Genomic DNA, 13,606 nt, shown 5'->3' with positions numbered 1-13,606 from the left:
TGGTAAAAGAATAGGGTAACGTTTTTTATTTATTTTAAATGTTATTCGATTCGGGAAGACCTTTTCAAATGAATTAGGCAGCAACTATTTTTAATTTTTTGGGGAAGGGGAGCGGGTAGGGTGCGTGGGCTATTGATTTTTTAAGGACAAATTTTGGTGCCAAGTCGAAATCAATTTTATCATTATATATAGTGTCAGCTGAGGTTGAAACAAACACATTTTTTGTTCAGGGCCAAAAACTGGAAACATTTTTTGTTTCCAAAACAAAATCCATAGCTCACCACCCCCCCCCCCTTTTTGCCTTTATGTTTTATACTCAACTATAATATCCCCCCTCGAAAATCAATATTGGTTGCTGTCTTATGGGTTCGGCAATGATGCTGCTTTGAGTCTTGATCAGGATTTGAAAAAGTACTTTATTTTTTATTAACAAAAAAAAATCTGTAAAATTACGACAACAATTTCTGTAAAGAACTTTACTAATAATTATCAAAAATATCAATTTTCTCAAAAATTGTTTTCTCCTTAAATATATACACGATAAAACTAATGTCCTAAATGCCTAGTTTTGTGTACACTTAATCTACACTAGGCCTGCGTTGACTATCGACTGTGTGTAGATAAAACATGATTTAAACTACATGTAAACATTGAGTTTTATCAATGGGAACGCAATTGTGTTTAGTTTACGTGTGAGTTACACTAACAAAACACCGAATTTAGGTCAATATGAACGCGGCCTTAGAAGAACAAGGTTTATGTCAGTCTTAGTGCAATGATTTGGACAAACTTTCAGTTATTGTACATGTTCTCATTTTGGTGCTTTGTGTCTATAGCTATTGTCTAGAAATAATGTTAGTGTTTTTAGTGGTTTCGTACCGATCTTTTAAGTTTATCTGTTTTCAATTGATTTTACAGTTTGTTCTTAATAAGTTGGCCATTCACTCAGTTAAACAACGGGATCCACAGTTTTTCGTGAATGGCCGAAAAGGTCGAACTTACTATACTCTCATGCACCGCTTGCTTGGATGCATTTATTCTTCCCGAGTGATTTTGCATCTAAGGCAGCAACCATTTGATTTTCGGGGATGGGCGATGGATTTTTTCCCCGGGCTAAGGTTGTTTTTTTTCGAAAAGAACAATCTATTTTTTTGACGACAAGTCGAAAGCAAATTGGTCACTTACCCCCCCCCCCCCCCTAACCACACACACAAATAACCCACTCACCACCCCTCAGAAAATCAAATGATTGCTGTCTGATTTCAATTTCTTGGGTCACTACTAATGGAATTGTGCTGCATATAAAAATTGACCTGTATTTCTGATAGTGCTAAATCATTGTACAAGATTAAAAAACATCATTTGTTCCAATCTCAACTTGTCATCTATTTTGATAAATATACATTGTATTCGACCCTTTAACCCCACACAGTAGTGAAATTTTCATTTATGCAATCGGTAAAAAATGTACATGTACACATTGTATATCTATGGCACCGTTAAGGGTTAAAAGATCGAGTACAATGTATACACAATTACACATAGAATTTCATTTAATCAACAAACACGTGTCAAGAATTTGAAATTTTGCAACATGCGAGACCTAAATATTTATACAAAATCGGCTTAATTGGTAACAGAGACGGATTTAGCGGGATGGCAAAGGGCCACAGTCTCCCTATTTATATATGTATTTACATTAAGAAAAACATTTATTTATTTGAAAAAAGTGGTTATTACTTTTTACCAGAGAAAAGTATAAAAGTAGTTAAGAAAGCGAGATTTTGATTAAAGCATAAGCTGAATTCATTTTAGCATAAGCTAAAATCGTTGTAGCATAAGCTTAATTCATTTTAGCATAAGCTATATTCATTTTAGCATAAGCTAAAATCATTTTAGCATAAGCTTAAATCGTTTTAGGATAAGCTAAATTCATTCAAGCATAAGCTGAATTTTAATATTTATGACCTTGATTCCGCGCCAAGGTTTATGTATAAGCTAAACAATTCAGCATATGCTAAAATGATTTTAGCTTATGCAAAAATTAATTTAGCTTATGCTAAAATGAATTTAGCTTATGCTAAAATGAATTTAGCTTAAGCTAAAATGAATTAAGCTTATGCTTAAATCATTTTAGCATATGCTAAATTATAATATAGCTTATGCTAAAATCATTTAAGCATATGCTAAATTCGATGTTTATGACCCTAATTCCGCGTCATAGAAATCCTATATTAAAAAAAAATGATTTAAACCCGCGAGCTCCCTTAATACGTAAAGACAATATCTACCGAGAGGATATTGGATACAGCTAAAACTCTTGGCATATTTTGCCTGTGACCATAATGCGCTATTTAAGTGTAAATAATATACTTCTTAGTTGCAAGATTTTGTAATTGATCAACAGAAATATAGAAATTATATAAAACTTCATCCGAAATACAAGAAGTTTGCATCAGTAGTGCTGCAATCAAACAGTTAAAATGCACCATCATTACCAAAGAAGTGGAAAGCATTAAAAACCAAACATTTAAAAAGTTATTGTTCTGAATAAGCTACACTTTCTACAAAAGAGAGGCGAAAGACTTCATAGATCGAAAATAAACTAACAACGCCATGGCTAAAAAAGAAAAAAGCAAACAGAAAAATAATAGTACACAAGACACAACATAGAAAACTAAAGACTTAGCGACACGAACCCGCTCAAATATTACAATAGTACTTTGGTCATTGTCCCTGCTAAAAATTATCAATATTATTATCAAGGTCATTGCCCCCCTCCCCCAATCATGATTATTACTCACCAACAGGATTTCCTTGGTTATTGCCATCCATGATTTTAGCAAGCTTTGGATATTTGTTTGCCCACAGCTTATCTTTAAATAGAAGTTTTTGAAATGATTAAAAATTCATGTTAAATCTTTATTGATAAATATTCTCTTCAGTATTGTTTTTTTCTACAGATGATATTGACCTCTGCTGTTCAACAAACATGTGTAATGAAAAATTGGAAATTTGCTTTTCTATGAGTCGTTATGAGTCGAAGTTCTTTCCCAGGTCGTTTGAAATGTAATCGTCAATACAAATAACTTGTTTTACATTTAGATAATTGGTCTATATGTTCCGTAAGAGCAACACGTGTTTTGTGATGTTTAAATTTCAAATCCGATTAATTTCAAAAGCAGGAATACCCTATGTTCTGAAGGGTTAAGTGTCTCCAGGTGTGAATACACCCATAATCGATTGATGTACAGGCTAGACGACAATTGTGTTATATAAATATCTATGAGAGCTAAAACACGGTAGTGATTCAAAAAAACATCGCATCGGTTAATCGATTTGTAATGGTAACGTTAAAACTGATCTTTCTTTAGTCTATGTGAACAATTTGTGTCCAGACCATCTTTCGTTAAGAAAGTCTGCACAATGTGAATATACAATGGCGTACCATGTTAATTAAGATATGTTAACGCTGTACGATGAGACAGAGGGTGTGTTACTGCTGCCAAATTAGGAAATGATAACCTAATTAAACATCGAACAGTGTGTGAGCTACAATAACACCACCGATGCGATTTGATACCTATGAAAGTCAAGGTTAATAATATGCAATCCATATATTACAATTAATTCTACTATAAATTTACGTAATTACATTTGTTCCTCGATACAGTCATCCGTTCGAAAGATACGAAAGTTGCGTCGGTATCGGTTCTGGTAAAAACAATGACATTGTTTTATAACACATATCAGTGTTTAGGGACCGTTCAATATTTATCAGATGAATGGGCCGGTCCAAAATGGGGCGGGGCAAACACTTGTTTTGTGTAAATACTTGGATGGGCGAGAACTTTTTCAAAGGTATTTAGTGGATGGGCCAGAACATAATTTTTGCTATCAATTTTATCGGTGTGTAGGAAATTTCTTTTGCGGTCACTCAAAACATGTCTCAACAAACTGGTATATTGGTTCATTTCTGATAATTTTATGGATTTAATAAAGAAATAAAAAAGCTAGAATTTTCTGATATTTAAATATCTTTTGAATTATTTCGACCTTGTAGAATGCCAAGTTTTGTTTACTAGTTTGGTGTATTGATGTTACATAGTCATCTTTAAATGTTTTTATATCTTTTTTAAATCAACATGGACTTTCATAAAACTCTACAGCTATTTCATTTATATATTGATTTTACAGAATGTCATGTTGGTTGGTAGTTTGGTGAATTGCTGTCATTCCTACAGATTGAAAAAAAAATGTTAAAAAAGCTCAAATTTTCAGTTTAGGCTAAATCCAGATAGTCATCTTAAAATCTTTTTATAACTTTTTCAAATCAACATGGATTTTTATAAAACTTTACAGCTATTTCATTTATATATTGATCTTATAGAATGTCAAGTTGTTTGGTAGTTTGGTGTGTTGCTGTCATTCTTATGGATTAAAGAAAAAGGTTTAAGAAAAAGCTCAAATTTTCAGTTTTAGGTTATTTCATTAAATTTTTGGACAATTTTTTCAAATCAACTTGCATTTTCATACTCTACTGCAATATCATTTTTATATTGATCTTACTGAATGCCAAGCTGTTTAGTACTTTGTTGTTTTGCTGTCATTTTTACGGATTTAGTTAATAGGTTAAATAAAAGCTACAATTTTAAGTTTAGACTAAACTCTGATGGTCACCTTTAAAAAAATTTATAACTTTTTCAAATCAACTTAGATTTTAATATAACTGTACAGCTATTTCATTTATATATTGATCTTACCAAATGTCAGGTGGTTTGATAGTTGGGTGTTTAGCTGTCAAATTTAGGGAATTAATTAATTGGTGAAAAAGGCTGTATCAAAGTCAAAAACATGTCTGCCTATATTTGCTTAAAAAGATCATAATTTCTTTTTTTTTTAAAGTAGAATAGATAAAGGAACATTGATATTTGAACTATAAACATGCTCTATTATTAAGACAATAATTAGTAATTCAGCATATATATGATAATATGTTTACTAGTCCAAAAGTTATTGTCCCTTAATTTAAATTATTTCCTTTATTTTAAATCAATATTGTATTTGAGGCTGCACATATAAATCTGTACATGTATATTCATACTGGTTTTAAAAAACAATACAATGTATGGTTCTGATACACACATAAATATATACATATATATAGGAAATTAACTAGCACATTTTAAATTTTGTATTAACACCAAAGTCTATTCTTTGATATCAAGACATAAAAATTTAACAAATATAAAATAGAAAAAGAACCTAAATAATTTTTGATTGTCATATAGGTAATGAGGGGCAAGGACTTTTTTTATAGATTTTTTTTAGATGGGCAAGGACTTTTTGCAGAATTTAAAAGGATGGGCATTAACTTTGTTAATGAAACAATATTAAGAATGCACCGGCCCATCAATCTGGTAAATATTGAACGGTCCTAGGACGATTGTTTGGTCTAATACGAGAGACTCTAAATCTTGAATGTCATATCAGTAAATATTTAAAATTCCAAGTTCAATGTTGTTTTTCTTAAACCACTACCACAAGGATTACCTTTCTAGCATAACGTTTGTAAGGTTTTTTCCATTCTGCTCTGCTGACATACCTCTACTCTTTTGGCATTAAACATTTCTCAACTGCTCTGCTAAATTACTTTCAACCTTTTGAAAAACCATTCCCATCGTCTCGACTGACATACCTCTAATCTTTCTTGCATTACAAATTTTCAAACCTTTTCAAATACTCTTCTAAATTACTTTTAATCTTTCCAGCATTACTTATGTGAGCTATCTAACCAAGAGTTCCAAATGGTGGAATTGAAATCATACCTTCTTAGATTTTACGGACGCCATTACGGGTTAGTTGACTGTTATGGAATAACCGTTTCACAGATGATATAGCATATGTTCCGTACGTCGTGACTACAATCCTCGCCCTTTTCGTGAATGTGACCTACCGAGTGAGACTATTAACCTAGTTTGTAATAACATGAGCAACACGAGGGGTGCCGCATGTGGAGTAGTATCTGCTTACCCATCCTGAGCACCTGGGATCACCCCAGCTTTTGGTGGTGATCGTAATGCTTGGTCTTAAGTTTTCTATGTTGTGTCATGTGTACTATTATTTGTCTGTTTGTCTTTTTCATTTTAAGCCAATGCGATATCAGTCTTTTTGATATGTGAGTTTGACTTCTAGTATTCCTCTGGTATCTTTCACTCCTCTTTTAGAAATTGAAGTGATCGTAAAACAACAACAAACATAATTTTGGGTGTTAAGAGGATGATGTGTTTTAGGTGCAAATGATTTTTGTTTTAATTTTGAATTAGAAATATATGTTTCGTTTGTTATCATCTATTAAAGATCCAACAGTGAAGGTTATTGCTCTACATTTTTGTCCTTTAGTTTCATATAGAACGTTATCCGATTTCGAAATTTCTCTGAATTTGTAGTTTAAGATTGTAAGCAATTCTTTGTTAATTTTTAACCTGAACGTTATAATTATTTCGAATTATGTAAAAACGCCAGTTCATGCAGAGTGTGTTACACTTGTAAAGTAAATCATTATAATGAAAGAAAAAAAAGTGTTGTCTGTCAATTTGGATGGTTACACTTATTTCTTCAAAGGTATGTATTGAATGTTGATGTTTGTTTCCTAAGTTAAATAAACTATATATATATATTTTCACTTATGTAACTGCAAAAAAAAGAAAACAAATCGTTTGCAAAATAACATGTTGCAAAAAACAAGAAAAACTTTTGTTAGCAAGAGAACCGTTAAGATAAAAAAAAAAAGTTCAATTATTTGCAAATATTCTAAATCAACCCTTATAAAAATGTATATGACTGGTTAGATATGGCCTGAAACTGGTACATGATATAACTACGCATTTTATTACGTTGTGATTTTATTCGAAAAATAATGTGTCGTTCTTCCGTACATGTAAACTAACAGGAAAATACTGTACTACGAATAGACAAACATTAATCTACGTTGAAGTATTCTTAAACATAGAGATGAAGATGCATGGTGTCATAAGAATACAAGGTAGGTCAGTCATCAATAATTAAAAGAAAAAAATCAATATTGAGAAAATAAAAAAAGATAAATAAAACACAAACATTATTTGTGTTTATTGTTTCGTTAAATAGCTGTATTACAGAAGTAAACCTTGTATCCCTTTTTTGAAAGATAATAACAAATGCAGGGCAGGCACATGTATTTGTTTGTTACTATATACAGTAGTGCATAAAATAACATATGTTACGTGTAAATGAAGTTCTTATGGGTTTTAACTTCATTATAGCTGTACATGTCCCATCTGTTAATCCCTTGTAGTACATCTTGCATGTACATGTGTTAAAACTTTTAAAATTCGCAACCCATTTTTTATGATAAGTTTGTATGCACATTTTTTTTTACATTTTTGGTTACATTTTGGTCACTGTGTCTCATTGATAATGAACTTAGGGACGACATCAAAAGTTCAATGAAGGATAAAAAACTTAATTCACATAGTGTTTTCACTGACCCCCACACCCCCCCCCCCCCCCCCCCCCTCTTAACTTAATTTGGGAAAAATTGATTGACCAATAGGGATATATGTAAAATCGATTTTATATTAACAAAACTTGCTGCAATGTTGACCCCCCACCCCCAAACTATTTGATTTAAGTTTTTTATCCTACATCGATCTTTTGATGTCGTCCCTTACAACTAACATCATCATTTATGTATATTTATGCAGAAACGATTGCACATGTATTACTTAAAATATCGTAACTACATATAGTAGTTGTTGGCCGAACAATTTATGACCTCGGTAACACGTACACAAATTAAAAAATGGCACACCCTTGATTTAAGTCAAAGGATCTAAATATATATTACATGAATTTTCTAAATCTGTCAAAATAGAACATGGAGACGTTATAGTTTTAAACGTGGATCTACCTGTCCAGTTTTCGCATTTATGTTCAATAGCAGAGAGTATTGACTCTTTACACGGCGTGTGAACTTGTACACATTTTAATTAGAGGCTTAATTATGTCTGCCTCTGGATGTGGGTTTTCTCTATTTATTGAAAACCCTCCCGTGGCCTTGAGCTGCTATTTGCTCCTTTGTTCTAGTTGTTGTCTCTTTGGCACATTCCTCGCTTTTATTCTCAACTTTATTCACACCTTCTGTTAAGGATAAACCCAAAAGACATTCTTGCAAATTTAATAAGCATCGAACAATGAGACATTTTTTTTAACCACATGTTATAAATTTCATGCGTCCGATGCGCCTTTCTTGATTCACCTTGAACAGGAATGCTCAAAGTCAAATATTCGGAAGCCAAGAATGTATCAAAAACTAAACAGTTTAAGAGCTATATGATCGAAAAGGACATTGGTATAGGAGCTGCCTACTATATAGATACAGTATTCAAGTCTTCCAATGGTTTTACATATATTTTATGACTGTTTTGCTCTTGACTGTTTATGTAACCCTGAAGAATATTTCATTGTTAAAATAATTTCCACCATGTATTTTAATTGTTTTAGAGATGTTGCTGCTCACAATCATCTTGGTAATAGCCTCCGCAAATGCTGATATATGTCTTACGGAGTCAAAACAACAACAGTGGAGAACTAATTTAGAATACATAGAACAAACAGTAAAAGATTTAGAAGTAGACCTCCAAGGTAATTATGTTCTTAAATTTTAGAACATATCATAATTTTTCGTGGAACTTATATCTATAAACCGATAAGTGAATTTATTATAAATGTTACGATTATGTCCAGACGGATTTTTTACAACATAAGTTCCTAGATTGTTGGGTATAGAAAGCACACAATACTGAATTCTAAAATTTTAACATTTTACAAATGATTCTTGTTTTTCTTCATAAGAAAAGGCCAGCTCCTGTAAGCCAGGATGGGAACAGTTCAAAGGTCACTGTTATTATTTTAGCGATGATCAAAGGTCCTGGTTTGAAGCGGAGGTGAGTCTCTCATATCTTTTGGTGGTGTGTTTTTTTTTGGGGGGGAAAGCACAAAACATAGTAATTGTGTTGTATATGTTTCTAAACTAATTTGAAAAAAATGTGTTTCTTTTTGTTTTATGAATGTGTATCAAACGACCGGTATAACTCATCTCAGAAAATGAGAGGATCTATATGTGATAATGACAGAATATTGTGTGTTAAGAATTTAGTGAACTTAAAATAGAAATAGTCTGCTTAAGATGGCTCGGGACTATTCGAAGTTTCTATCAGAAGTGCCGTATTTTTATTTTAATTTTATTCTTTACAGAGAGTGAATCAAATTGGTCGAAAAAAATAGGGGGTCACGGACCATTTAAGCTCAAAATTTTACTTTTAAACAGGTATGTAAAAGGAACCATTTTTCAATGAAATGATACGTTCTATGACATTTGGACCAAAACTGTAATGAAAAAAGCTGAAATATAGCTTCAAAGAATGAGCAAATAAAAAACCTAGGTCAGCGATAAGGGAAAAAAACTTAAATTTTGCCGGGAAAATGGTGAAAATGGATGAAATGTCATTTTGAGCCTTTCACAGATACACATAATAACGATAATATGTTTTTAGTGACATAACTTCAATGATTTAACATTTCTAATCAATCAAAATATTTAAAAAAAATATATAATATCGAATTTACGACACATACTTTTTGTGTGCATTGTAATTCATGTGTGAAATAATGCGCAATCGAATAGTCCCGATCCACCTTAACCCTCCTAGAAATGTATCAATGATATGATAATTTCAATGTGATAATATAACTTTTAATTATTTTTGGAGGTATTGATTTTGTTTTTCTATATAGAATTTTCGTTCAAACTTAAGGGCACTCGACGCAGTGACAGCGAGGCAATCACGTTGCTAGCATTAGATGATGTTGTTTGCAACGTCAAACTGACCATATTAAAAACGATACATTTTTCGATTGATTTTAATACTTCTAAATATGAAGATATAGTATTAGTGCCAATAAGACAACTTTACATCCAATTCACAATGTAAAAAAGGAAAACAGTTCTAGGTTAATGTACAGTTTTCAACACAGGCCCTTATTTTAAAATATATGTACTTGATTTAGTATGGGGATTATTAAAGCCAATGTTTATGAAAAAAACACCAATTGATTTTTCATTAATCGGATACACATTTTTTTTCTAAATTCACGAAAGAATTATATAAATGAATCATTTGCAAACTTTTGAAACGCAAATTAAGAGTCAACTTATGTAGAGATGATTAAATGAATGTGTTTACAAAACTCGGTTGTGATTATCTTTTGAAATAAACAAGTTCAGTAAGTCTGTTCAACGGATAAAAATTTTCTGATTTACAAATTTTGAGTAAATGTCTCAAAAGTTCGACACATTCATTTTTCAAAGTAAAACAAAGAGAAATATTCTTTATTACATATTTGAATTGACCTCGTAAAATTAGTGTGCATGCAAATTTTATTCAAAACATTACCGTGGGATCCAAACTGTATCGTATGCCCTTAAGGTAGATAGGGTGTCTTCCTCCATCTTGGATTTTGAAATACCAAAAGACAATCGGTCTAAATTTATAATGGAATGTGCAAATTTTGAGAGTAGTTGGTAATTCATGTGTAAGAATTTTCATTTTAATACAGAAAATGACATGTTTTATTATATTTATGGTTGTATTTTACCAAAAAACAGTAAAATTTTCATTGATTCAATTTTTTCCAACATTGCCACAAAAGGGGAGGCAACTCCAATGTAAGGGCAGATAATTCAGACAAAGTTACTTTTACAATAGAATGTGTTAGGAATTTACCTTTTTTATTATGTAGCAAGAAAACGGGTCCCGTGACCCTATTTTTTCTTTTTCTTATCTGAAAGCATAATATTAGAGCTATCTTCTCATATTTTATCTCAAAATTCTATGGACGGGTGCAGTTTTCGTTTTATGGCAGAAAATTGGGTTTTCCATGTATAACCTATACTGTCAATTTTGCACAACCTGTAGCGTGAAAATAAGCCCCGTGACCCATTATTTTTATTATTTGTTTTAGAAAAGCATGATATAAACTACATTTTGGCAGATCATTCAAAAATTCTATGGATTATAATTTAGACACCCCATCTACCTTAAGATGCAATTCTGAAATATGTAAAGAAAAGATATAGTTAGTATCCAACTGTCGATACATATTACATATTATTTGTCAAATTCGATTCTTTTGAATTTCAGAGATACTGCAGGGCTCAAAATGCATTCCTTGCATACATAAGAGATGTTACTGAAAACAATTGGATACAGCTCAACCTGAGCAACATGAATAGTAATATCCATTCTGAATACTCTCTTAAAGTCAAGAATGAATGAATATGTATATTTGTTATAACGGAATAATATATAAATAGAAATAATTAGATGTGATATGGTTGCCAAAGGGACTATCCACATATGTTTATGACGTTGTTGTATACAGTTACTTAAGTTATCACATGACCTTCAAATCTGATAACCATTCTTTCAGATGTCATAAGAGTTGTGATGGTTAAAACTTTAAAGTAGATAGTGTTTAAGATAGGTTTTGATATAATTTATACTTACTTTTGTTACTTTTTATAGGTATTCCGGTTTATCTTTATCATCAGTTTAACATTTTACAAAACTTACAATTTGGCAGGGAATGGAAAAATTATGACATCGTTTGTTTATATCATGTATATGTCCATACTATCTTAAGGGAATTGTACATACAAATAATGTTACTTAAAATATGAACCTAAATGGGTTTTTTTTTTTTAAATAATTTCTCTTCCACGCAAGAGAAATATGTTTAAGTGAAAAATACCTGTTTAGGAATATCAATCTACTGTACGTGTATTGTAAATTTTATTTGTTACATTTAGCTAGTTTCAAATCTGCTCGTTTCGAGTCAATTTGAACGCTCAATAATCGTAGCATATTTAATTTTTCTCTCTCTCTCTCTCTCTCCCCTCTCTCTCTCTCTCTCTCTCTCTCTCTCTCTCTCTCTCTCTCTCTCTCTCTCTCTCTCTCTCTCTCTCTCTCTCTCTCTCTCTCTCTCTCCCTCTCTCTCTCTTTCTCTCTCTCTCTCTCTCTCTCTCTCTCTCTCTCTCTCTCTCTCTCTCTCTCTCTCTCTCTCTTTCTCTCTCACTCTCTCTCTCTCTCTCTCACATACACACACATACATACTTACACGTATGTTTCAGTTTTTGAAAGTTGGCAGTTATTTTATCTGCAGGTACTGATCTTTACTGGATTGGAGCAACAGACTCTGAAACTGGAATTTGGATCTGGTCATATGATTACGTACCTTTGACCTACTCTAATTGGAATAACGGGGAACCGAATAACTACAGGGACCTAGGCGAAAACTGTTGTCACATGAAAGACAATGGTAAATGGAATGATATTATGTGCATTCGAAAAATGAAATTTGTCTGCAAGCGACCTATGGTGAGTAATGAAAATAAATAAATTGCAATTTGTCATTTGAGTCAACACTTTCTTTACATGCGTCGGTGTATATTTTCTAGTTTATAAATCATAGATTTAGATGAGGGTAAAGTTCAAGCATTGAGTTTTCGTATAGAGCAAAAACAAATATTTGTTCAAAAAGATAAAAAAATCATACAAACTTTAATTTCAGTTTGTGTTACTGCCTTTTAATGTATATGTTTAAAACTTTAATGTGTGTAACCTTAATTTCCGCATTAATAATGGTGTTAAAGTATTGAAATGTATTGTTCGTAATCTAAAATGCTCAAATGTCTTCTACAGTCCTTTTTCACGTCTTATTACGCAGTAATCGTTTCAATTCGGCTTGGACGAAAGTGGCTAGTAAATCATGTCAGAATTCGAACGATCTGCTTATTTCTTGGCCATTTTAGACCCATCGATCACTAAACCATATGCTTTATTTATTAGATGCCTTCCACAAAGACAACATATATTATTAAACTAAACAAATTGACTATCAAACTAATTTGAAACCAAAGACAACACTGATAATCAATACCAAAACTACAGAAAATTACAAGTAATCCGCTTTTTTAATTTATTTTGTAGAACAGCCACTGTGATCAGCGGTAAATGGATAAGAAAGACCTTCAAGAAATAGAAAGATTTATGGAGAATTCAAATAAAAATAAAAACTACATAGTTGTCATTTAAATGGCTGTATTACATAAATAAGTTTTCCCTTTTTAAGGAAACATGGAATATCAAAACAAAAGAGAGAAAATCAGTATTTTGAAAAGTTCGTTTAAAAACCGAATTTGACCATATAATCTGCTTTTTCTGTGGTACAAGGATAGAAAACAAAGTTTGCATTTCAATAAAGTTCGTATGCTAATCACTTACAACGAGATTTGTAATTTTCATACACCGAAACATTCGTTCTTGCTTTATGAATGTGTTAGCTTGACGGTGATTTCTAAAGTATATGTCAATACTATTAGGTGCATTATATTTTTCGCTATAAATGATCCATAGTGCATTTTTAAACCAAACACATAAGAAAAGAATATTTCACAGTAATATGGCCGGTAAAATAGGAAACAATTCCTTAACAAAAAACGTTT

The 13,606-nt window shown here is 31.6% G+C and overlaps 1 protein-coding gene across 1 annotated transcript; it reads left to right on the top strand.

Moving 5' to 3' along the window:
- The first annotated feature begins 6,939 nt into the window (after window positions 1-6,939).
- Window positions 6,940-13,180, top strand: LOC139496033 (perlucin-like protein). The gene is made up of 6 exons (XM_071284463.1): window positions 6,940-7,045; window positions 8,545-8,685; window positions 8,896-8,987; window positions 11,244-11,334; window positions 12,265-12,479; window positions 13,092-13,180. Exons 1-6 carry the CDS (start codon window positions 7,015-7,017, stop codon window positions 13,113-13,115), a joined length of 594 nt encoding a protein of 197 aa, XP_071140564.1. The 5' UTR covers window positions 6,940-7,014; the 3' UTR covers window positions 13,116-13,180.
- Window positions 13,181-13,606: the final 426 nt, after the last annotated feature.

The sequence above is a fragment of the Mytilus edulis genome, chromosome 11 (genome assembly GCF_963676685.1).
Source record: "Mytilus edulis chromosome 11, xbMytEdul2.2, whole genome shotgun sequence".
NCBI lineage: Eukaryota > Metazoa > Mollusca > Bivalvia > Mytilida > Mytilidae > Mytilus > Mytilus edulis.
The sequence above is the reverse complement of the archived record's forward strand: the minus strand, read 5'-3'. Positions and strand labels throughout refer to the sequence as shown.